Genomic DNA, 25320 nt, shown 5'->3' on the forward strand with positions numbered 1-25320 from the left:
TTTAATCCTTTCAGTGTTTAAGTGCTCTCTTCACAGGTGCCAAGGTTCCCAGGCAGCTATCTCACAGAAGAGGATTGTTTTGGCTACCGATGTTCCACCAAGAACCGGCCTTGGGAAACTTTCGCTCTCCTGACTTCAAAGGGGTTGTTTTGAGAACTATGGGGGGAGGTTGGGCCTGCTGTGATCTGTTACTTTGTACCTCATGCTTTGCCTGTCATTGGTAACAATGCATATATACCATCCTGAATATTGCATTCAGGCTTGTGGACTATAATGAACTATTTCTTCAGTAAAAGCCTTTTGGAAACAATGGACTGTTGTCTGATTGCAGGAGGTAGTCTGGAGTAAGGACATTATCTAGCCACAGTTCTGACACTTTTCTCCCATTTGCAGCTTTTCCATAGTGGCAAACATAAAATCCCAGTTCAAATTGTCAAATGCTTTTTCCGCGTCTACAAAAAAGAAACCAACTTCCCTATCACAGTGCTTATCGTAATATTCAATAGCGTTTATTACTGTCCTTAAATTGTCCTTAATTTGTCTATTGGGTAGGAATCCAGCTTGTTCTTCTGCAATAGATTCCGACATCCATCCCTTTAATCTTTCCGCCATAATTTTCGCAAATATTTTATAATCATTATTCAGCAACGAAATTGGACGATAATTCTTAACATTGGTGAAATCCTGTCCATCTTTCGGGATCAATGATATATTAGCTTCATTCCATGAATCAGGAATCTTTTGGCCTTGTAATATTCCATTAATTACCTCACTTAGAAACGGTGTCAGCTCATTGGCCATCATTCTATAGAACTTTGCTGTTATTCCATCTGGTCCCGGTGCTTTCCCTAATTTTGTTGATTGTATAGCTTCTTTTATTTCTTCCTCTGTCACTTCCCTATTTAACTTCTCTTTCCATTCCTCTGAAATTACTGGAAGCTTCACTTTCTCCAAATATTCTGCTATTGAATCTCTGTTCACCTCTTCCTTTTGGTACAGCTTTGCATAAAATTTTAAAAAGGCTCTACTAATGGCTGATTGATCTGTCAATGTTTTATCTTCCTCTCAAATCTTAGTTATGATTTTCTTCTCCCTTTTTTTTAAAATTGCCACGCTAAATATTTCCCAGGCTTATTTGCACCTTCAAATGACTTCTGTTTCATTTTTTTTAAGTCCACTCCAATTCTCTATTGTTCATTGCCGTCAATTGTTCCTGCAGGATTTTAATATCCTGAAATATTTTCTTTTTTCCTGGTCTTTTTTTTAAGTTGTATCTCTTTGGCTTTAATTTTTTCCATAATTTCAAGTCTCTCTTCTTCCCTACTTCTCCTAGCTCTTGCATTCAGATCCATTAGCGTTCCTCTAATAACAGCTTTATATGTGTCCCATACCTTGTTAGTTGGTACATCCTTATTCAAATTGCACTGTATAAAAAATTTGGTCTCTCTTCGTAACAATGCCATATTTTCTTCCGTTTGCAGCAAGTCTTCATTCATCCTCCATCCTCTTTTCTTTTTATTTTTCCCAAATCTCCACATAACGGGATTGTGATCTGAGCCTACCTTGGGCATTATCTCCACATCTCTAGTCCATACCAACAGTTCTTTGGAGGCCCAGATCATGTCAATTCTCGATAGTGTAAAATGTCTTGCAGAGTAAAATGTATATTGTCTATTTTTCGGATTTTGTCTCCTCCACACATCTTCCAGACTTTCTTGTTCCTTAATTGCAAAACACGATTTTGGCAAAAGTCCTCTCTTTTTCTGTGCACTTTTAGATTTCTTGTTTTCTTCCAAATTTGTAACTCCATTGAAGTCACCTGCCAAAATTATTTGATCATAAGTCAATTCATCTAATTGTTCCTGTAAGTCCTTGAAAAAATTTTCTTTTGCCCCATTGGGCACATAAATTCCAATCACCAAAATCTTCTTAGAGTTCCAAATTATTTCCACTGCAATATATCTAGCATCTGTATCACTTAGAACCAGTTTTGGCTGTAGCTCCTCCTTTATATATAATACAACTCCTCTCTTTTTCCTTTTGGAAGCTGCTACAAATTCATTTCCAAGTTTTGCAAGTTTCAATTATTTCACATCCTGTTTTTTAATATGCGTCTCTTGCAAACACACTATATTACATTTTTGTTTTAAAAGCCAGTGGAAAATAGTCTTACGTTTAAAAGGTGAATTTAGTCCATTTACATTCCAAGATATGATTTTACACTCCATGATCAAATTTTAGCTCCTTTTGGTAAGTCTTTTTCATTGTCCCTGATAAACCTTTCCATCTCCTGGCCAGATCTGATGATTTTCCTTACACCACCAAATTCGAAAGCCAGTCCTTCAGGTATTTCCCATCTGTATCTGATTTTCATGTCTTTTAACATCTGGACCAGCTCTCTATACTTCTTCCTCTCCAACAACACCGATCTGGGCAGTTCTTTCATGATTCTCACCACTTTCCCATCAACCTCTAATGGGTCCTGAAATTGTTTACTCACAATTGACTCTCTTGTCTTTCTAGTTGTAAATTGCACAATCATATCTCTTGGTAACTTCCTTTGAGCTGCAAATTTTGAGTTAATTCTGTATGCCACGTCCAGAAGCGCTGCAATCTCCTCTTCTTTTCCCAGGTATGCTGCCAAAATTTCTGTAATCTGCTCTTGGGCTGTTTTTTCCAAAACTTCCGGGATTCCACGAAATCTCACTTCTCTTTCCATTTGTTTACATTCAGCTACGGCCATTCTTCCCTTCACGCCTCTCAGTTCCATTCTCAGCACATCTGCCAAGGTATCAGCCGCCTTTTCTACTGCGTTAACTCTCTGCTGTGTAACTTGCATTTCTTTTTGAACCTGATCCATATTCTTCGCTAGTTCTCCCATCTCCGATTTAAGTGTCTCTTTAAAGTCTTTCAAATTTTTCGCCATCTCTTGCATCATATCTTTAAGCTCTTTATTCCCTTCCGAAACTTTTTTGTCTAGGTTTTCCAGGGCCATTTGCCATTCCTTCTTTGACATCGTGGGGCTAGCTCTACTTAGCTCCCACGAGTCTGCTCTTTTCCTTAGCTCCATGGCATGATTTTATTATTTTCCATTATTTTTAAAAGTCAAAGTTTAGGTTATTTTGATAAAAACTGATATTTACGCGGTCCAAAATGTCGGTCGTCTTTTCTCTATGGTTTTATTCTGAGGCAACCGCCCTTACCCTTGTCTAAGATGGCCTACTTCCGTTTTTCTTGAAGCCGCAGCTTTGCCCTCTTCAAAAATGGCGATATTCCACTTCCGCTGCTTACAAGCCGCTTCTCGCCAAGCTCTTTATGGTTCTGACGCACTTCCTGTTCCTCTCCGTTTCACAGCAGTTCTCGTGATGTTGAAAGTTTCTCACAGTCCACTATCTCTCTCTAGCCACAGGTATGTAAACAATAATCGTTTTTCCGCTCTAACTTTTCTTTACAATGTCACTTTTTAATAATTTATTTGCTGGAGTTTTCTTAGTTATATATCAAGTCTTTTGCAGTTTTCTAGATCTCTTTGTCACTCCCGTAATGAGAGAAAGCAATCTTTACCTTCTTAGATGTTTCTCTTGGGTTGTAATCGCTGCTTCGATTATCCAATCGATTCAGGTTCCCTTCTTAGTTTGCTGAAGCTTGGGCATGTAGGTCTTATGCCAAAATTTGACTCCAAAGTCACTGCAGAGATCTCAGCAACCTCTCTTCAGGTGGGACCTCAAGGGTGGATGGGGGCTCGTTACGTAGAACCCCCCTCACACCCGAGATCAACGCGCCCTCAAGGTCTTGAGCGTACTTGCCTGTTCTCTGCCTGAGAACAGGGGGCTGCGGGCAGTTTGCACCCCTCCAGCCCTACAAACAGCGACTCAGACACCCCAGCTCCCTGAGCTGCATTAGAGCTGCATGGATCCCAAGTCAGAAGTTGTGTTTTTGCCATATATCAAAGGAATCACTGATCAGATGGGAAAGCTTATGAAAAAGTACAGCTTACAAACAGTATTCAGACCCACCAAAAAAATACAACAGATGCTACATTCAGCAAAAGACAGTAGAGACCCCCTCACCTCTGCAGGAGTATACCGCATACCCTGCAGCTGTGGACAAGTTTACATCGGGACCACAAAACGTAGCATCCAGACAAGAATAAAAGAACCTGAAAGACGCTGCAGACTTGGCCATCCTGAAAAATCAGCAGTGGCTGAACATAGCCTAACTCAAACAGGACACAGTACCCTATTCCAGGACACTAAAATACTTGGCAACACTTCCAACTACTTTGTCAGACTGCACAGGGAAGTCATAAGCATAAGCACAATTTCAACAGGAAAGAAGAGACTTTAAGAATGAATAGAACATGGTTTCCAGCTCTAACAAAACACTCTATACCCGACAATAGCCCTGCAGAGAAGATTAGTACATCAAGCACCAATCCATATGCAAAAGAACCTCCTCAGGATACAGTGAAGCCTCCCTCCATTAGCATTCCACACCCGGGGAAACTCTTACAGGATGACTCAGCTCAACCCCACCCCTCCTGAGTAGATATAAATGACCTGCCAACATCTTTTCCACACTGTGACACTGAGAGATCTCTGTCTTTTGGTGCTACACCTCTGAAGATGCCAGCCACAGCTGCTGGCGAAACGTCAGGAACTACAATGCCAAGACCACAGCTATACAGCCCGGAAAATCCACAACAACCATTGTTCTCCAGCCGTGAAAGCCTTCGACAATATATAGAGTTGCAACTGATTCCCTATAAAGGCCTGTAGGGGTGGGAGTGATATGTAAAGCACAGCATGGTTGGATGGAATCCCCCTAGTATGAAGTCCATCCCATATAACCCATCCCATAAGGAGAAAAACAGCTGGAACAAAATAATTTCAGAGAGAGGAGCAAGGGAAAGGTTAAGTTTCTCCCATCCATCCATGCTGTACTTTAAACCCAATACTCCCACTTTATAGGTCTTCAGTCTGAGCCAAGTTGGCTCAAATACATCAAGTCTAGTTGTGCCCTAAAGCCCGGTGTACCAATACATTGCCAAGTGAAATGTTGTTATAAGTCTGAGTAAAAACTCTTCCTCCTTCCATGCCATTCCTAAAACCAAGTTAACTTAGAAGCAGACCCCATTGAATTCAGTGGGACTTCCTTCCCCAAATGTAAGCTGCATTATAGCACAGATCTCATCCAGTGGAAAATGCCCTAAATCCCTTCACCGCATCATGTAACTTTAGATTCCACTGGACAACACACCTATGGGTATGTAACATTTTTTGGTTTGTGTATGTGTGTGTTTTTGAGTTGGCAACCCTAGTGAACTTTTAGGGGAAGACTGGGAGGTGCATTTTACCTCAGGACACATTCAATTACTCCCAATAGCAACAGCATACTGTTTAGAATGTGGGGGGTGAGGATCAATCAGGCCACATACACAAATGATCTCTGTGTTCCAACTGTCTCTGGGGGTGTGGGATGAGGTGTGGAGTGTTGTGAGCCCCAATCAGCCTGCATATGCAAATGACTTTGAAAGTCTGGCCCAATCAGTGAAGAGTGGCTGAGTGGCAGTGGGTGGGGGCGCAAGCAGGCAGCAGCCTGCCAGCCACACAGGGAAGCTGTATCCCTTTGGGAAAGCACATTTTACCCCCTTAGGGGGTGAATTTCTTAAAATTCCTTAGTGGGTGTTTACATCATGAAAGGAATGTTCTTTCCAAATTTCATGTTTCTAGGTCCAGGGATTTGGCCTGGGCGCTGAGTGGTATGCAGGGTTTCCTAATCTCTTATCTTCATCACTACGCTCAAGAAGTAGATTGGGCTGAGAGAGAGTAAAGCTTAATGTCTGAGTGGAGATTTAAAGCCAGATCCTTGTCCATGTCCAGTACTCTAGCCCTTACACCAAACTTGCTCTCTACAGCGACCTATTTGGTAGTCCACCTTTCTCACTGAGATCCCAGGCAGATTACAATATAGTCAATATCTAGGACGTTCATAGAGCAAAAATAAAACACGATCAACAGTTAGGACATTTAATGAAAACAGATACAATAGGTTATGGTAGTTGTACATTTAAGAACTAGCAGAACACATAGATGACACCTTTCTGAATTAAAGTGTAAGTAATTAACATGACATTATTACCAATGTCGAATGTGATAGTCATGGCCTTGAATTGAGCCCAGTAACTGACGGGCAGCCAATGCAGGGACTGCAGAACAGGAATGATGTGCATGCACCATCTAGCTTCTGAGAGTATATGAGCTGCAGCATTTTGCACCAGCTGGAGTCTCTGACTTGCCTTTGAGGAGAGATCTATGTAGAGTGAATTACAATAGTCTAGTAGTTTCTAGGAAATAAGCAGGCTTGGTTTCTAGAGGATCATCAGGGGCTGTTTAAATTAGAGGTTTGCCAGATCTTCTCCTATATAGTGTTATAATATTTTTAAAAGCCTTTCAGCTAGGGCAACTCTTGTGTTCTTCCTTACAGTGCCCATTGCTTCTTTTGCCCTGCCATAACACTGTTGGGATGGTATACCTATCATCACTTTTCTTAGTTTGCTGAGCTGGAAAGCAGAATCCGAAAAAGTAGGGTATTTTTTTTAAATGCAGTATGTTATAAAGAATGTGAGGCATTTTTGCCTAGACCCCTCTACCTGTTCCAAGGAAGAGGACATCAACATGTCCAGCCTCTGTCTCCATCCTGTCCACCAAGATCTGTTTGATCTGGAAGGGCACGTTGACTCTCATCATAACAGGTTTCCAGTGGAGTGGATAGATAGGATCCCACATCAGGTGATGGGTACGCATGAAGCTGATCACTTCATCAGGGAAGTCCTTTGTTGACTGGAGAAGTGGGTCATATGTTGCACTGGGACACTGAAACAGAACAACCATGTTGAAAAATGTATAATGCAAACATTCAAACTCCACAAGAAGTAGTCCTGTAATTCTGTGACCAATGTTTTTATATGCTGTAGAGTGAAAATGCATGGCACAAAATTAAAATACAACACAGTACCAACCTCTCTTGTGCCTACAGTTTTCTCTGTGATGCCACTATCACACAGTTTGCTCCAACCTCAGTAATGGGCTGGCAGCATCTACTTGGGACATGGTGCTTAAACGTGGTATGTTGAATTTAATAGATCTTTAGTATGCAAAAGAGGTTTTTGTTTTTCTGCATACAGAAATAATCCAGGATTTGAGCAAGCCATCCCAGAAAGGGGGAATGAGGGGACAGCTTTTCCTGCTGCTCATGGGAACACAGCCCACAGACAATGGTGAATTTTTGCAGCTTCTCTGTAAGAGGGAACTGAGGGAAGCATTCAAGGGATTTTACAATGCTCTTGCGTTGGGCTGGATATAATACTTTCTTTTCACCAGCGGAAAATAATTTCTACTAGTGAAAGAAAGGGGCATGGGGGCAATTTTTACTAATTTCTCCTCCTGCTGCTTAGTTTGATATTATATTTCTGGGGATTCCCTGATCCCTAGAGTCAAGTGTTTCAGGTGGTGTGGTGGGCTTTAGCAGGAGGAAGGAGGGGAGGAAATCTGTTTTGTATGCAGAGTTGCATTTGTGGTATTTCGGATCCAACCCATGCTTTGTAACCTATGAAGTGCATCCAGATTTCTTTCAAGGGGTTCTGATAGGATGGTGGGCTGTACCTGTTGGTTCATACTGCTCTAACAAAGCAACATCACACTAGCCAAGAACCTACTACCTACAATCTCCTTCCATACATGGTATGTCTCTGCTTTAGTTTTATCTGTATTTAATAATCACTGTGTCTAATAGTAAAGTGGCTGGTCCCTGTGTCAATTACAAAAGCAGCACTAATGGGCCACCGTCAGACAAGGCTGGAGTATCTACAGCCCAGAGGGACTCCCTAAGTATGCAGGCCAATATAACTTGGGTAAACTAATCACCCTTCCAGTAATTCCTCTGGGGCTCCATCCTTGTATCATTCATAATTAATTCTCATGTAGCATTCATAGTATGGCTGAACTGTAGGCTACATTAACTATATTCCATTATCTAAGTGTCTGTGCAGCAGACAGAGGAAAAATTTGCATTTTACATACGTACTGTTCCAGGACGAGGGTAGGGAATCCTTCCTTTGTATTCTATCCACTGGTAGTCCAAGCCTTCCTTATGTGCAAAGGGCCCACTGAAAGCAGCCCGAATGGCTGCCATGGAATAGACACATACAGCAGAGCCACTAAAAATGCCACTAGGGGTGAAAAAGACATGGATAGGCTGACTGGCAAACCTTAAAATCATCCTCTATGGATGCTACAGATCCATGAATCAGCACAAAGGACATGCATGCATTGTGTATCTTAAGAGCAGGCAAAACAGTAAAGGTTTGTATCTTAGAAGAGAGACTGGATGTGCACAGAGAAGCCTAAATTTATTTTTATTCATGGATCTTCTTGAGCCCAAAACATCTAAACGATCTTGCAACTATTAAAAACAAATCAGCATTTTCACCATTCCTTTACTATCAGTGTGTCTTGGAACACATGCAGAGGTTTGAGGATTGTTTTCTCCTGCTGCCAGAAGGTGGCCAACCAGTGCAAGACTTTTGTCCCTTCCATTGACATACAATGGAACTTTTTCTGATTAAAAGGAAGGAGGGGGAAATGACAGATAAGGAGGGTAGCCTTCATTGTCATTTTCTATTGATTTTTATATTCCCCCCCACCCAGACTTATTTTTAAGAAACAACCTAGCTCCTCATTAAACTCCATATGTCTATCTGCACAAAAATATAGCTCCCATTTTACTTTCTTCCTCAACTTTACCAAATCTGTTCAACTGCACATTAGAATAAACTCTGGGCAGAGCAATTGTATTGGACCACTGTTCAGATCTTCCAATCAGTGCCATAGTACTGACTGCACAAAGCAACTGTACCCCCAATGCCTATGTGAGGCACAAGAAAATTCTGTAAAATATGTGTTATCTCAGTCATGCAGCAGACCAGGGCAAAAGATGTAGTTTCTTTAGTTGTGCATGCTGTTCTTATTTCTACTAACCTGGATACTGTGAAAAGGCCATAAATAAGAGGATTCTGCAAGCTGCGGGTGCGAAGAAGGAAGACATCTTCTGCAGAGGTTAAAAAAACCGAGATGATCATGGATACTTAGCTCCTTAAAAGGCAGACCACTAATTAGGTCAAGTTTTTAACCCATCCATGTGACCTTTGACTGAAAACTCCAGAACCAGCATCTCCAGCTATGTATGTTCTTCAGCACCTACTTAGGTAAAGCTAGAGGGTGGGGAATGGAGGGCAGGGTCAATTGCAAGGTTACAATCAGAGCAATGTATTTTCCGCACTGGGTAAAATTAAAGTTATGTATAAAGAGGAATGGAATTTTGCAATCTGTATAAATTATACAAACCAAACAAGCTCACTTTGCGTAATTTATTCTGTTGCTGCGAGGGAGGGGTAACAAGCTCTGCAGGGCTCTAGTGTCCCACATCCTCCTTACCACTGCAAATCTTGCACAGCCTCCTGTCACTAATATTTGAATTGGTATTGCTTTCATGGCTATCTACCAAGCTAGTAATTGATTTCCTTTATAAAAGCTAATGTTACAGAGTTTTGAACCAAATACCACACTTGTGTAGTGCAATCAGAGAATTTATAATAGAGGAAAGATTACGGACAATGCAGTGATAGGTCGTAATCAAACAGCAAGAAATCTGAAACAACAGAAACTTACCCAGTTGATCAAAGTGAGTTTCAGTACCCTGCAAACCTGGGATTGAGCAAACCAGCCGGGCTTTGAGGAACGTACTCCAACGGTTGATGAGGCTGTACTTTCCGCCAACATCGTTCTGCCAACCACAAATGAGTGGGGAAACACCTCAATGTCCATCATGGCCTATTTGTGTAGAGCTCTAACTGGGGGCAGTTTTATAATAGCCACAACAGGTTCTCTACCCACCCAAATTTATCCACCTATTACATTTTTATTCCATCCTTCCTTCCATCCTTCTTCAGGCATAGATCTTCCATGTTTTTCATTTTATTTTAGGATAAGGGAACTTCATAGCTGTGTAAGGATTTGAACCCAGGTCTCCCCCAGTCTCAGAACAACACAAACCACACCATCACATTGACTCAATGCATTTACTTTATTTATCACCGACCTTTCTCCTCAATGGGGACCCCAATGCCTTGCTTGTCTGTTAAATGAGAGTGTCTGACTGGTCCAAGCTCACCCAGCAAACTTCTGTAACAGAGCAGGGTCTGAAACTGAGTCTCCCAGATCCTAGTCTGCCACTATCCCAGGTCATTTTCAACTTCTTCCATACAGTCTGTTTCCATGCATGTTTATTCAGAAGTAAACCTCAATGAGTTCAAACGGACATATTCCCAAATATGCATTGGATCATAGCCTCAGACAGGGTTGTTAGCTCACACTATAAAAAGGTTATAGATGGAATAGTTAGACTATGCTGACTGTTTTGTGTCTTTGGAATAACTCTGTTCATCTCAGATGCCCCTCCCCCCCATGTTCTAAGACAAAGATAAAACTTAACCTGTACAGGAAGCCATAGATAAAATAAGGATGACGCCTTTAAATGGACTGACCCCACAGGGTTTTACTGGCACCCTCTCATCTGCAAACCTGGATAAGCCCTATGCTGCTTACAGCAGGGTCTTGGCACATGCCAAGGCACAATATTCAGGGCAGCTCTGCCTGCTCTTTCTATATGATAAGCAGAGCTTGAGTTAGCTTCTTCAAGAGACCCCCTATAGCTGACCTTGCAGACACGAGCCACCCGGGCATGGATGCGTCTTTTCTCCCACTGTCCAGCTTCCACAGCAGTTTCCCGAAAAAAGAAGTACACTTTGTCATCATCATGGTTGTAGGTGTCAGGAATGGCAAAGGCACCAATAAACACAGGTTCTGTGAAGAGGGAAATTCAGGCACAAATCAACGTGTTGGCAGAACAAATTATTCAGAGCCTTTTATAATAAAAATAATAACAACATTTGATTTATATACTGCCCTTCAGGACAACTTAACACCCACTCATAGCAGTTTACAAAGTCTGCCATTATTATTCCCACCTGTTAGAAGGTGGAAAACCGCACGTGAGGGATAGAGAAAATAAAAAAATGAAAAAGCAATAAAGGTTAAAGTGAAGGTACATATGGAATATATTAAGAGTACAGAATTCACATAACTTTCTATATATACATTTACACTACATAAACCATTATAAACCAATAAACAATTCACTGAAAAATCTTTGTGTGATCATTAATTATGGACAAGAAAATTCAACAGGTACAGTAAACAACTCAAGCTGGGAAGTCATTCAACAGGTAAGCTTCCACAGTATACCACGATCAGAAACAAGGTAAGTACTATATTATTATATTTGTGTGTACATGTCCTTTACAATAAGTATCTTTTTCCTTTTCAGGTGGTACCAGTGATGTCAGGACGTCAGAAGACGCTCCCTTGTTGCCCAGTTTAGAGAGCCGATAGGATACCTGATGTTTCGTTAATATAACCTCCTCAGGCGCAAAAACTTGATCCACCATACAAACATTACAGGAAAGAAATCTTACAGCACCATGAGTCAATGAATCAAACGTGCCCACAACATTATTATTCCCACAACCAGGGCTTTTTTTCAGGGGGAACGTGGGGGAACGGAGTTCCGGAACCTCTTGAAAATGGTCACATGGCTGGTGGCCCCACCCCCTGATCTCCAGACAGAGGGGAGTTGAGATTGCCCTTCGCGCCGCTGAGCGGCGCAGAGGGCAATCTCATCTCCCCTCTGTCTGGAGATCAGGAGGCGGGGCCACCAGCCATGTGACCATTTTCTCTGAGGGCAACCCACTGAGTTCCACCACCTCTTTTCCCAGAAAAAAAGCCCTGCTCACGACAATCACCCTGTGAAGTGGGTGGGGCTGGGAAAGCTCTGGAAGAGCTGTGACTGACCTAGGGTCACCCACCTGGCTTCAAGCGAAGGACTGGGGAATCCCACCACTCTTAGCCACTACACCAAACTGGCTTTTACCCTCTTCCAATGGCCTTGATCGTAAAGAACATAGGCTATATAAAAGAGAAGGGAATGTTATGGACTAGTGCTGGTTAGAAAAAGAGCTTACAATCTTGCAGAATTTGATACTTGCAACTAGAGAAACTAGGACCAGTAATAAGCTACTAGGATAGGCTATGTGGAGAAATTAGTGTCTGGTATAGTTTTCTTATCTAGCTGATGAATACATTTTTGCTGGACTGAGTACTAATGCACTCAATGTTACGCCAGAAATCCAACTCTTAAAAAGCACAGATATCTCCCTTGGGTTTTTGATAATGCACTTTGGATACACAACTGTTCCTCCAACATTCTTTGAGGTATGCTGGAAGGGGCAATAGACACAGAATGGACAAAAGAAAGTACTTCTTCATAATTATCTTGCTGAGCTCATTGCAACTGGCTTAGATGGCTTTCAAAGAGGAGTAGATCTTTCTCATGGAGAACAGATCTATCAACAGTTAGCGGCCATGAGGACTACAGGAAACCTCCACATTTTGAGGTAGCATTCTAAATACTAGTTGCTGGAGGAGGGGCAGTAATACTGAGACGTTTTGTCCCGCGTCCTGTTTGTGGGTGTTCTGGTGGCATCTGTTTGGTTACTGCAAGAAGCAGGATGCTAGTCTAGGTGGATCTTGGTGTGTTCTGTTGAGACTCTTTTAATGTTATTATGCTCACTCCTACAGAATATTCACTTAATACATCTTCATATAATAAATAAGAATATATACACAAGACCTACTTCTTTAGATTTAAGGCCTTTTTATAGTATTTGCTTTAATTACAACGGTACAAATAGAGCAGAGGTGGAGGCAAAGAGGGACTCCTTCAGGTCAGCAGATCTGCTACTCCACTTCATATTCCAGAAGGAGAGAGAGTGGGGCAATCCTTCCCAAACCCCATTTGATACAATCTTTTTGGAATGACCACAACAAAAAGGACTACAGTTGTTTTTAACAGAAGCTGGGAATTGAGATATATATGATATATTCAGGGCTCATTTTGAGGGGGAACACGCCAGAATACCATTCTGGAACCTCTGAAAAGAGATCACTTGGGCGGTGGCCCTGCCCACATGATTCCTTTTCCTCCCTGTGCTGCCCATGTCTTTAGCAGCAGGTGGCGGCAGAGGTGGCAGCAGCAGCAGTGTCGATGTGGCACGTGGCAGCCTCTGGAGCCGGCCACGCGGCCAGCCGGTGCCTCTGCGGCCTGCGCGGCCCGTTCTCCTGACCTGCAAGCCGGTTGAGGTGGCCTGTGGCCTGCGGCGGCATCTGGAGCCAGCCCTGCAGCCAGCTGGCGCTGTTGCAGCCTGTCCTCCCAGCCTGCAAGCTGGTCGAGGCGGCACACAGCCGCCTCAGGAGTTGGCCCCGCAGCCAACCGGGCAGCTCGGGCCTGTATGCCCTGTCCTCTCAACTTGGAAGCCAGTGCAGGCTGCGCGCAGGCTGCAGCAGCCTCAGAGCCGGCCCTGTGGCCAGCTAGCATCACTGCAGCCTGTGCAGGTGTTCCTCCAGGCCTGCAAGCTGGAGAGGCAATGCGCAGGCTGCAGCGGCCTCGGAGCTGGGCCTGTGCCTCTTTCCTCTGGGCCTGTAAGCTTTGATCTCTGTGGTTGTGAGTGTTGCTATTATCTCCCCCCACCACACACTCCCCAGATGTACAGTATCTGTGTTTTGCTGGCTTTGTTCTCTGTGGTGAGAGGGCACTAATCAGTCTAGAAAAGCACTATAGAAACACACTGTTCTTGTTACTGTTATGTCTGAGTTGGGAAATACCTGGAGATTTTTGGAGTGGAGCCTGAGGGGTGGGTGTTGCCTTCTGACACACTTTCGGTGATGTCAGGGGGTGTGGCATATGCTGATGAGTTATGCTGATGAGTTCCTGCAGCTCTTTTTCTATGAAATTACCCCTGGATATATTACTATAGTATGTTATAATATAGTAATAACACTATAGTAATATTTATTTTATTTATTGTCATGTATAGTACACCTTTCTCACTGGGACTCTGTCAAATGCTCTTCCAGCATCCAAACTGGGCTCCTTTTCACACAAACATACATCGGTCCCCTCTGATTAGCCGACAGGGATAGGGGTCAGTTCTAAAGCTATTAAAGCTCATTCAGAAATGTACGTATCTAAAATTGTTAAGAACTTCTTTCCTTTTGTCATTTAGAATAGACTGAGCCACCATCATTACAGTATTGTGTGTAACTGCATCGTCTGTTTCCCAAGACTCAATCAACCGTCCACCTTATCCTATTCTAGAACATTTATCCAGCCCTTTATATCTATCAATCATTGTGGTGCAAGCAGTGAAGAGTTGCATTCTAAAGGACTCAGTTATTCTTTTCTGGAATCCTCTAGGTAGAAGCATGAGCTACATTTGTTCAGATTCTAGCTCTGTTGATGTCACAACTGAAGAGTTCCCACTGGGACAATGGCAGATTTACCACTACTTAAGGGCAGACTATTCTACGACCATAGTCCACTTACCATTTAACCAATTATCTTGGTTTTGTTCTGTTCGGATGTAGTTCTGGTCAGCCCTATCCAGCCATGTGCGGAAGAATGCAGCACTGCTTCCCATGAAGTCAATAGAAGCACCTGAATAAAACTCACCATCTGTGATATCCAGAAGAGAAATATATTGTCAGAATATCTATATCTATCTATCTATCTATCTATCTATCTATCTATCTATCTATCTATCTATCTATCTATCTATCTATCTATCTATCTATCTATCTATCTATCTATCTATCTATCTATCTATCTATCTATCTATCTATCTATCTATCTATCTATCTATCTATCTATCTATCTATCTATCTATCTATATATGTATGTTTTAGATTTTTAAGGATTTTCTTGCTCCCTCATAAAAAATGTAGTGATGGAAGAGATACTGGATGAGGAAAGCATGCAGGGTTGCCATCTTTCCCCCCTCTGGACTTTTAACCAGAAGAAGTTCAACCGATGAAGCTTTTCCTGGCATGGAGATGGAGTCATGAGGAAAGGGATTGTTGCAGCAGAAGACACAACTGCATGAGATACACAGAGATACAGATTCTAGAAGACTTTGCTGGATGTAAAGCTGTTAATGTAAGCTCAACTTCTTTTTTAATTTTTCTACTATTGTCTAGATTTCTCTCACTGCTTTCTCTTACCAATGAGAAGCCCTGTAAAAGGCTCATGGGGGCTGTAGGGGCACTTGCCTCTCCCAGATTCAATGGAGTGAGTTACCAGCTGCATAGCTGGAATCCCTAGTTCCTGCAGAAAACAAAAGGAGAAATACGAGTCCAAGCATAAGCCAAGCCAGAAACATCCATGCATACAGAAAAGTCATTATCACATAACAGGCCATCCTGCCTTTAAAGCCAAAGCAGCTCAACAGTTGTGGCTAATAATTTTAATCACCACCCAGTGTCACGCTCAAACAATTGTCCCTCTCTTTCTGCATTGCGCTTCTGGCAACTGGTGGCCTAGATTGCGTGTAAGGATCTGTAAAGAGAAGTTGAATGGATGGTTCAGGGTTGGACCTCAAGGTTTGTTTGCTCCCTTCCCACTCTATGATTTTATGATGCATTTATACAGCGTTACTAGTAAAGAAACTCAATTTTTTAAAATCTTGCTCTTACGGTTGAAGATGCTGATCGTCAGAGTCAACTAAAGCTTCAGACATGCTATAAAATTCATATGCCAAAAATTTACCAGAAAGTGGCAGTCTTATGAAAATTCTAAAACGACTGATTTTTTAATATTGAGGAGCTACCTGATCGAGAGCATAGCTGAAGATTTTCCACAGAATGGCAGCTTTGTGTCAGAGAGATTTATTTATTTATTTTGTTATATCAAATTACAATATTGGGAGCAGCAAAGATCTTAGGTGGTTTAGCCCTCCCACCCTGACAACCACTGTTTATAGTTCAATTTTTATCAGGGAGCCAGGAATTTGTAATAGAATTTGGCCTTCAATCTGTACCTGCAAAAGTCTGATCAAAGGCATTGGGAGGGATCCAAATTAAGTGATTTCAGGATTCAAGAGGGTAATATGGGGTTTCTAGATATGGTAGGCTTCTGGCTTGGGAGTTAATATTTGAAAATCTCAACTGATTATGTCCCCACTTTTTCTGCTCATCCTAGGTACCTTTACAGAGTAGGGTTTTTTTCTCTTCCTGTACAGAGGACAACTTCTTAGGCTTAAAGTCACCTTCAAGACTGACACATTTATTGAAGCATGGTATTTGATTCAGTTTGGGAAACTGAACAGGTGTCCTCCCTAGGAGGACTGAACAGGCAGAGCACTCACTGAAATTCTAGTTAATCCTTTCCGTATTAAGGATTAACTAGAATTTCAGTGAGTGCTCTGCCTGTTCCTTGAAGATAAGGGAGATGTTTTTTGTTTCTGTTCTAAAGTCAACCTAACCACCTATCCCTTTCTTTCTTTCTTTCTTTCTTTCTTTCCTTCCTTCTTTCTTTCTTTAGTGGCACCCAGAGATGGGTGTAGATGTACTGGCATCCCATCTAGAACCCACTGCCTGAAGCAACTGCTTCATGGTAAGGCTGTCCCCCTGAGTACAACTCACCTCCACTCCATCTCTGAGCTGTATGAAGGCACACATGGGCTGGTAGGAACCAGTTCCACAGGCAAACACGTGACTGCTATTGAAACGCTGCAAGAGGCGGATGAAATTTGCACATTCCGTCTGGCAAGGACACAGAAGATGGCAGTGTTTAATGTTCTATCGTTCAAGACTACTTAAAAGTTATCTGTAGCAATTAAACTGACTAAATCAGAAACTATTTCCTTCCCTTATAAGTTTTTACAGTTAACAAGGTAGGGCTTAGGTTTGCCAACTTCCAGGTGAAGCCTGGAGATCTCCCAGGATAACAACTGATCTCCAGACTATATAGATCTGTTGTTCTGAAGAAAATGGCTGCATTGAAGGATCAACTCTATGACATTATACCCTGTTGAGGCCTTTCCCCTCCCCAAACCCCACCCTCCCCAGGCTCCATTCACAAATCTCCAGGAATTTCCCAATCTAGAGTTAGCAACCCTAACACAGCGAGTATCACAGTAATACCAAATACGGAGAAGTTGTTCCACAGAAGTACGTATGTGAAGAGTTCCACAATTAACCAAGTCATTAGTATCACAGAGCCCTGAGAAGCTTGTCAGCGTAAGCCATAAAGCCCATGTGGAACCCTATTTTACCTCAGGATTCTTCCCAGCCAATTTGCAGTGCTCCATTTGATCTATAGGAGATGGCCAGAAAATCTGGAAAAGAAAACACAGCCAAGATCTTGTTATGCTGACATTAGCAGCTCTGACTTCTCCTGCCACCAGTGCAACAGAAAGTCGGCAGAGTCTTCTGGTGAATGCAGTTGGATTTTGCTCAGGGGCAACTCTGGATTTTGAGGGGGCTGGCCAAAATGACCTCCCATGGGCCTCACTCTAAGCACATTGACCCCTCTTGCTCACACAATTTTTCCCAGAGGCTTCTTCATGTTCCTATAAGCCCCACCACAGCACCACTCTGCATTCTGCTCCATCCATGGACGTCCCCCCAGAAATGGCTGAGGCTTTGGCAGTTGCCCAATAGAGTCAGTTTCTGGGGTGTGCCCTGATTTTGCTTTTCTGATGAGTTTGCTCCAATTGCCAACTTTGTTTAGGGATGTCCACACCTAACATATCAGGTTTAGAATTGTTTATGCTCAGTTTCAGCATTTCTTCAGTTCTGTAATGGATTTCTGTTTGTTTTCAAATCTATACCCTGTTACATTGTTTATTGAAATGTCCCTGTAACTGATTGTTGACTTACACTGTGCAATCCACCTTAAGCCTTAGTAAGAAATGTAGAATATAAATAACGTAAATAAAATACTGTTTCTATTGTTAGCTGCCTTGAAAACCACTTGGCTTACAGTTTCCACGCTATAAAACAAACAAAAAATAATATTGTGAACTGAATCAGAAACAGCCAACCCCCTCCCTATGATATAATGGGAAAATGGCAAGCTCTTCTGGTACTGACCTTCTGAGGCTCTTTGTTAGGACTTTCAAGGTGCAGCAAAAATATGTGGTTCTTTGCACCTGCCATCAGCCATGCCCTGTTCTCATCCACAAGAAGAGACTGAAATGCCAGGTCATCCTCAGAGTCTAGTAGCTGGTGGAAACTGTTTGATCTCAGCAGATCTGCAAGACAGAGAATGGAAACAGCGGAATGACAGTTTTATCCCTGGACTTAAGAGGATCAAGGACTAAATTGGAATGTGTGCTTCACTATCTCCATCTCTGGATCCCCAGGAAACCAACTGCTTTCCCTGGCCAACATGCAGATTCAAAAAGCAAAGCAACAACAGTTGTCTGGAGGCTGTGTGTGCATGTGTCAAACTAAGATACAGCACAGAATCCAAGGACAAAAGGAAAAAAAACTTGATTTAAAAAGGACAAAGAGCATTCGATCCAAACAGACAAAGTAAAATTCTTTGGGTATACCTGTAGTGTTAATGCGTCATGTCAATGTGTCATTTGTCAGCCTAATTAATATGAACACTTTGTATCTTTAGGTATCTTTCTTTAAATCAGAGTAGCTCTGGATATAGCTATACTTAATATATAATGGGAAAGGTTTAGAGGCTCTGAGTTATGATGCCTGCTGTTTTGTTGGAAATAAGAAGTCAGTGTGTTAATGTACGGTGTGTTGAAGTCACTTATTTGTAATATCTAATGGCACTAAAGTTTTGAAAGGGTGAATACTTTGAAACCCCCTTTTAAATGCAGGATCTACAGCCTGATTTCTCCGGGAAGAGGAAGGAGGATTAGATTTATAATATGGGTTGTGACATCATTGTGCCAACAGAGGACATGCTCGCACTTTATGCAGGGCCAATTCAGCCTGCTGGGGGCCAAAATTGGCCCCTGTGAACTGCGGGAGCATAGCTGCTGCCAGACGTGATGACGTCACTTGAAGAAGGGATGTTGTAGCATCCACTACAACTGCTTGTTTGCCTGGGAGGTTCTGTGCCTCCCAGGCCTGTTCCCCATTCTTTCCCTCCCACCAGCCAGGTAAGAGGTGGGGGGGGGGCAGAGGCTGGGAGCAAGGGATCCCCTGTCCCCACCGGGGGACTGGCAGCCCTACATGAAAACCCATTTAATTATAACAATGAGACAGCTAACTAAGATGGTCAGTTTCAGGTGGGTAGTCTGTAACAGAACAGCAAGATTCAGGTCAAATAGCACCTTAAAGACCAACTAGATTTCCAGGGTATGAGCCTTCGAGAGTCAAAGCTCCAGTATGTGCAGTATGCTTCCATGATGAGGCAAGGGGAGATTAGCTCGAGTGTGTGATTGCATTGCTGTACAAAAGTTCTTTCCCTTCTTTCTTGCAAATGGGTGAGGATTGAAATGGTTCCCCTTTCTCTTCAGCTGCCTCTCATACTGATCTTCCACCATGGATCTTCATGGTCCATTCGAGGGGGGGGGGGCTCATTGCAATCATTCCCTATTTTCCCCTTCTCCCTTGCCTTGGACTACAGTATCCCCCTGGGAGTACCAGCTATAGAAGCAAATATTATAAATGTCCTCGGTTCATGAAAGCATAAGATGGCAAATAAAATGGTGGCTATGATGTCACATGACCCTATCGCAAACTATTGTTTCCACATTTGGCCAGAAATGACATCATTTTCCAGCAACACAGGGTCACACGCCTCATGGGCAAAGTACACATGACTGGCTGGTTCCCCATGCCTTCATCCCCCTGCCAGCCAGGTGAGTGGTGACAGAGGGTGGTTGGAGGGGATCCCCTGCCCCCAGAGGGGGATTGGCAACACTACACATAACCAGCCTTTCCTGTGATGCCAAATGCAAATCTCTGCTGACTCTTTAGATTGCCAAAGGCAAACCTCCGTTATGGATGATTTCAAATTTCTCATCCCTGCTGTTTCACCCTCTAAATGTCATTTCAGTTTTGATTTTCCTTTGTGTAAATCAAATCCATGGTTGTTTTTTTTTGTTTTCACATCATTTCCGTTTCCTTACACTGAATATTCCTCATAAAATGTAAGCATTTTTCCTGTTATTTGTAACTGAGAAAATCAGTTTTATACATTATACATATGAAAAGTGTGCCATGTAGTTTGCATATAAAAACCTTACAACATATGTATACAATACAAACAATTGTAGAAAATAAGTAGAAGCCATTCACTTATGGGGATGAGTTAAACGTGTGTCTCAAGCACATTAGGCCATGTGCACAGATGATCCTAACTACTTGGCAAGTCTGGGTCTCTCAAAGGAGGGCCATTTAATTACATTTTATTTACTTTTCCCACTGTAGAATTGCTGATTAGACCTATTAAAAGACATTATACAACATCTTCTCTAAACCAAGACAAAACTGTAAATAAGTGTTATGTCTGCACCAAGGGCACAGCTCTTTCTCTGATCTTAAAATGATGTTCCCCTGACCCATTTTTCTCAAGAGTCAACTGTAGGTCTAGACCAAGCCTACTGAGAATGTTGTTTGGGATCAGAGACTGCTGCATGCCATTCAGGGGTCAAAATAGCAACTAGTCCACTGCCATCCTTTTTCTCTAATATGATTAAAGCACCAACAGTCCCCCAGGCCAAGCAGTCCTATGATGCTCAAATAATACATAAACTCATACTACATTTTTAAAAATCTTATATCCCGCTCAGCCCTCATTTGTGGAAAGGTGAGCCTGGCCTGGCTGATAGTTTAATATTATTTGCTGCAAAAATTCAATCTTCTCTCCTGAAGAAATTCTTTTCACCATGATACTTTTGTAGATATAACTACTGTACTTCTTATAAAGGGATAATACTTACTCAGTCCTATTTGCAATTTGCAAAGCACAGACTACATGCATGTCTAGATGAGCAACTCTGTGGCATTTAATTTCAATGCACTTTAGTCATTGTAAGAAGTTCTACAAATTCCTTTCCTATTCCTTTCTCCCATGTTTTCTGGCTTAGAGTTTAAATTTTGTCATAAAATAATCTGAATTTGCACAAATTGCACCCATTAAATCAGAAGTGGAGAGGTGAAATGTATTGTGTCGGATGCAAGAGATCCAGTACAAGATTTGTCCCATAGATTTGGAGAATCCAGCTGATGGGAGATGCCTAGCATCTCCCATCAGCTAGATTCTTTGTGCATGTCTGTGTGTGTGTGAGAGAGAGAGAGAATGCAAGTGATCTGTGATAACCATCATAGTCTTCTTTGAACTAACAAATATTTAAAACTCTAGAAACAAACTTTTGAGTAAACTCCTTTTCAAGCGAAGCAATTAAAATAGTCCCAAAGGGGGAAAAAATAATACTGACTTGCTAGGTGGAGGTTTTCTTAAGAGCTTTATGACCTACTTTTAAGTGATTTTGCTGACCATCTTTCTCTTAATTATTTATTCGCCATATTGCTGATTTCACTATTGTGTTAAGATTTTAATATTGTGTAAACTGTATGCTGCTGTTTTAAGCTACTTATTGATATTTATTGCATACATTGTTGCCATATTGTTTTAATTTTTTTTTATATTGTTAGATAACGTGATACCACATAGGTAGAGTGTACAGGATATAGTTTTAAAAAAAGAATTAATAAATAAATTGCTGGCTGCCTTGTGGAGCAGAGAAAGTGTGTCCCTCCTGCCTGTATGTGAATCTTTGCATGTGTGTTCCATCCTGACACTCCCCACTGACAATCACTATGAAAGCAACCATTCTGTTGCTGTGGTGTTCTATTGTTCTAGGTCTTATTCTCTCAAGCACATCTTTCCTTTGCACTCCTTGTCTTGGGTTTTCTCATTTCCTTTTGGTGGGCCCATCTGTTTCTTTCTCTCCCTGGTTTCTATTCTACTCCCAGGGTGGAGAGTGTCTCTGTGGGCTTTTCTAATGTAAACCCATCATCCTTGTGCCTTGAACTTGGCTTGATGTCTGTGAGTCACACCTCCTGCCATTGTTTTCATTGCCTCTTAGTCCTCCTCAGGCTGGGAACTTCCTTTTAACACAGACCAAAGATTAAAAGTTTTTAGCATTCCTAGCCCTTGCACACACTGAAATTTGAAGCAGGGAATCCAGCTTTGTCTCTATCCTGCAGAAGATTCTGAGCTACTCATGTTTCAAAGCTAGCTAAGTCCATTAATTTCGTTTTGTGGGCTATTATCACTGGTGGCTATGTTTTTGAAAAAATATATATACTTCAGAGCTGTTAAAATTATAATACCCACCCAACAGAGTGAAAAAAATGAACTGCCAGGGTCAGATGGGTACTTGGGACAGACTACTGCAGGCAGGCCCAAAGGAGAAAGTGTCAGATTGTCACTTGTTGCCACTTACAGCTCCCAGCGAAAACTACTCCAATCCATCAGCAGGATTAAAGAGTGTAACTCTGCTTAGGATGCACTGTTACAGTCCATCTTCGACTGTGATAATTGTCTCTTACAGATCGCTTACAGATAGTCCCCAAGTAAAATAATTTTCTTACCAGCAACAACTGATTAACTAGCAGAAATGAGACCTTGCAATAAACCTAGATGCCAACACTGTCCTCATATTTAGTCAAGCATTACAGAACCTAAGAACAAAAGAAGAGCCCCATGGCTCCTTAAAAAGTTTACTGTAGCAGTAGCTCTTATGGTCCTGAGCCAACCATCAGATGCATGAAACGAATTCTTAGCAATATTTTTATACACAGGAGGAGGTTTGAAAAAAGTGGGTAAATCAGTTAAGTTAAAAGGGCCAGTCTGTGAAAGGCATTTCCATGGAAAACTGAGAAGTATAAAGACAAGCACAGTGATCATTCATGGTGACCTAATCACCTATCACCAGGGGCCTCATTTACTGGTCAACCTCCAGCATGATATATGCAGCTACCTATCAACAATGCCCTTGTGCGTTCTACATAGGACCAACAAGTCAATTGCTACGCGTATGATTAAGTGGGTACAAATGTGACCTAAAATATCAATGTTTATCCAATTCTTTAGTAACTCCATTGGTTACCAATTCATTTCTGGGTTCAGTTCACGGTCCTGTTTATAACCTACAAATCCCTTCATGGGCTTGTGTGTGTTATGTGCCATCGAATCACCTCTGACCTATGGCGACCCTATGAATGAAAGACGTCCAAAACATTCTGTCATTAACAGGCTTGCTCAGATCCTGCAAACTGGAGGACGTGGCTTCTTTTATTGAGTCAATCCATCTCATTTTAGGTCTTCCTCTTTTCCTACTGCCTTCCAGTTTTCCTAGCATTATTGACTTTTCCAGAGAATCTTCTTCTCATGATGTGACCAAAGTATGATAGCCTTAGTTTTGTCATTTTAGCTTCTAGGGAGCCTTCATGGGCTAGGATCCATGTATTTGATGGACTGCTTCTTCTGATATGTTCTGTTGCAACAGCTTCATTTATCGGAGCAAAGCTTTCTGAAGGTGTCTCCTTTCAAAAGGGTGCACATAACCAAGCTTTATCTGTTGTGGCTCCCATCTGACAGAATGGCCTGCCTGATGGGCCAGGAAGGTTCTCAAGTTTTTATCATTCTGTAGAATGAAAAAAACAGTGTTCAGGATTGCCTGTGATTATGGTCACAGTATCTGTGAAAATTTTAGGAAGTTTTTACTGCTATGTTCAACTCCATTGAAAAGCAGTCAGAATCTATAACTGGTTCAAAATACCCATTGACACTAACATGTAGGTGTTGCATCATCTGTTCTGACTTCCAACTTATTTCTAGGCCTAGTTCAAGGCATTCATCATTTGTCAATGACTGTCTTTTCTTACATACTCAAAGTTTAGTGTCTTTCTCAGATGCTCTGCTGAATGTGCCTCCACTATCTAAGGTACATTGGATAAACAATGGGACAAGGCTTTTCAGCAGGGGCTCCAAACCTTGCTTTCTAGGAGATCCACTTGGTTCCCTCTGTAATAGCCTTTAGACAGCAGTTAATTTTGAAGAGCATTTGGTTTTTAATTTTCAGAACTCTTTAGATTTTTATTAAGCTCCCTTGGATTTTTGACTTTAATTGCTCTGGCTTCTCTTTTTTGCTGTATTTTCTTATTTGGTTGTTATTCTTGTAGTGTTTTTTGAAACATGTTAGAGGCTTTGAGGCTTCAACAAAAGGTGCAGTATAAGGAATCAGAATAAGTAAATGTGCCATCTGGAAGGTGTTGGCAGAATCATATTTATTGTCAATAACAGAATAGTAAAAATTGAAAAATCCTTGCAAAAGAAATACTTCTTGGAAAACATGTATCATAACAAGCCAGGAACCAACTGTGTATGTATTGTGGTTGTCTGGCAAGGACTTGAGGTCAACTGCAAGTCACTTAAGATTAGAATGTATAAAATGTGGGCAGATAGGGGGTGAAGAGTCAGATTCACTATTCAGCTTTTAATACATGTAACATGAATGAATGCTTCTACTAAAATACCTGATGTGGTTTGAGAGGCTTAATTTAGCAAAGGTCAAAGGATGCAGATTTGGGATTAGTGAATCCGAAATCCCAAAGGGAAGGTGTACAAGGGAGACCTCTGGGTCAAATCAGAAGCCTGCATCTACCTCAGGTTTTCCACAAAATATTGATTAGCTATGTTATGGCTCTGGGCTTGGATCCTAAGTATCCACCTGAAAGAGACATAGGAAGATGTCCTACCTTTATATGAGAGGCGGAGGCGAGGAACTCCCAGCTTCAAACAACAACAGTTCTCAACAGCCAGCAGAACAAACCAAACCACTAGGGCTTTGTTGGATGCAAAGCAGCAGCATCTAGATAAAATCAAACTGATCATCCCGTTTCAGTTGCCAAATGTTCTTGTTTCAGTGAGAAAATCTTCCTCATAGGTGTATTTTTCCCTCCAAGAAATTCACCTACCACCTAAAAAACAAATGGGAAAGAATCCTTAACAGCCAAACACCTACTGGTACCAGTGAACAGAGCTCAGTTGTGTATTGTTCCAATTCCTTTTCATTCCCGAATGGACCTTGTTAAGATGTGTCATGCATTTCGGATCTGAAACTATGTTGAAAACTAGCATATGTGGTGTGAAGTGTGGGATACTCAGGGCAACACAGTTAAACTACCACCCAGTCCTGTGAACTGGATAGATCTCATGTTGTTTCCTTTTAAGACAGTTTTTCTGAAGAGTGCCATTGCTATATATGCAGAGGAGTTAGCCGTGTTAGTCTGTAGTAGCAAAATCAAAAAGAGTCCAGTAGCACCT

General features: G+C 41.8%; 1 protein-coding gene across 1 annotated transcript in view; it reads right to left on the reverse strand.

The window, feature by feature from the left end:
* LOC129329276 (semaphorin-3D-like) overlaps positions 1 to 25320 on the reverse strand; it is a 91432-nt gene that overhangs the window by 22129 nt on the left and 43983 nt on the right. The window contains exons 2-12 of the mRNA XM_054978767.1: positions 24753 to 24974; positions 18105 to 18265; positions 17285 to 17347; positions 16653 to 16772; positions 15234 to 15336; positions 14560 to 14688; positions 10777 to 10922; positions 9729 to 9843; positions 9039 to 9108; positions 8086 to 8230; positions 6653 to 6875 (exon numbers count right to left, since the gene is read on the reverse strand). Of these exons, the coding sequence (XP_054834742.1) occupies positions 6653 to 6875; positions 8086 to 8230; positions 9039 to 9108; positions 9729 to 9843; positions 10777 to 10922; positions 14560 to 14688; positions 15234 to 15336; positions 16653 to 16772; positions 17285 to 17347; positions 18105 to 18265; positions 24753 to 24888 (1411 nt within the window). The 5' untranslated portion in view covers positions 24889 to 24974. The remainder of the gene's footprint in view (positions 1 to 6652; positions 6876 to 8085; positions 8231 to 9038; positions 9109 to 9728; positions 9844 to 10776; positions 10923 to 14559; positions 14689 to 15233; positions 15337 to 16652; positions 16773 to 17284; positions 17348 to 18104; positions 18266 to 24752; positions 24975 to 25320) is intronic.

This window comes from Eublepharis macularius, chromosome 4 (assembly GCF_028583425.1).
Source record: "Eublepharis macularius isolate TG4126 chromosome 4, MPM_Emac_v1.0, whole genome shotgun sequence".
Taxonomy (NCBI): domain Eukaryota; kingdom Metazoa; phylum Chordata; class Lepidosauria; order Squamata; family Eublepharidae; genus Eublepharis; species Eublepharis macularius.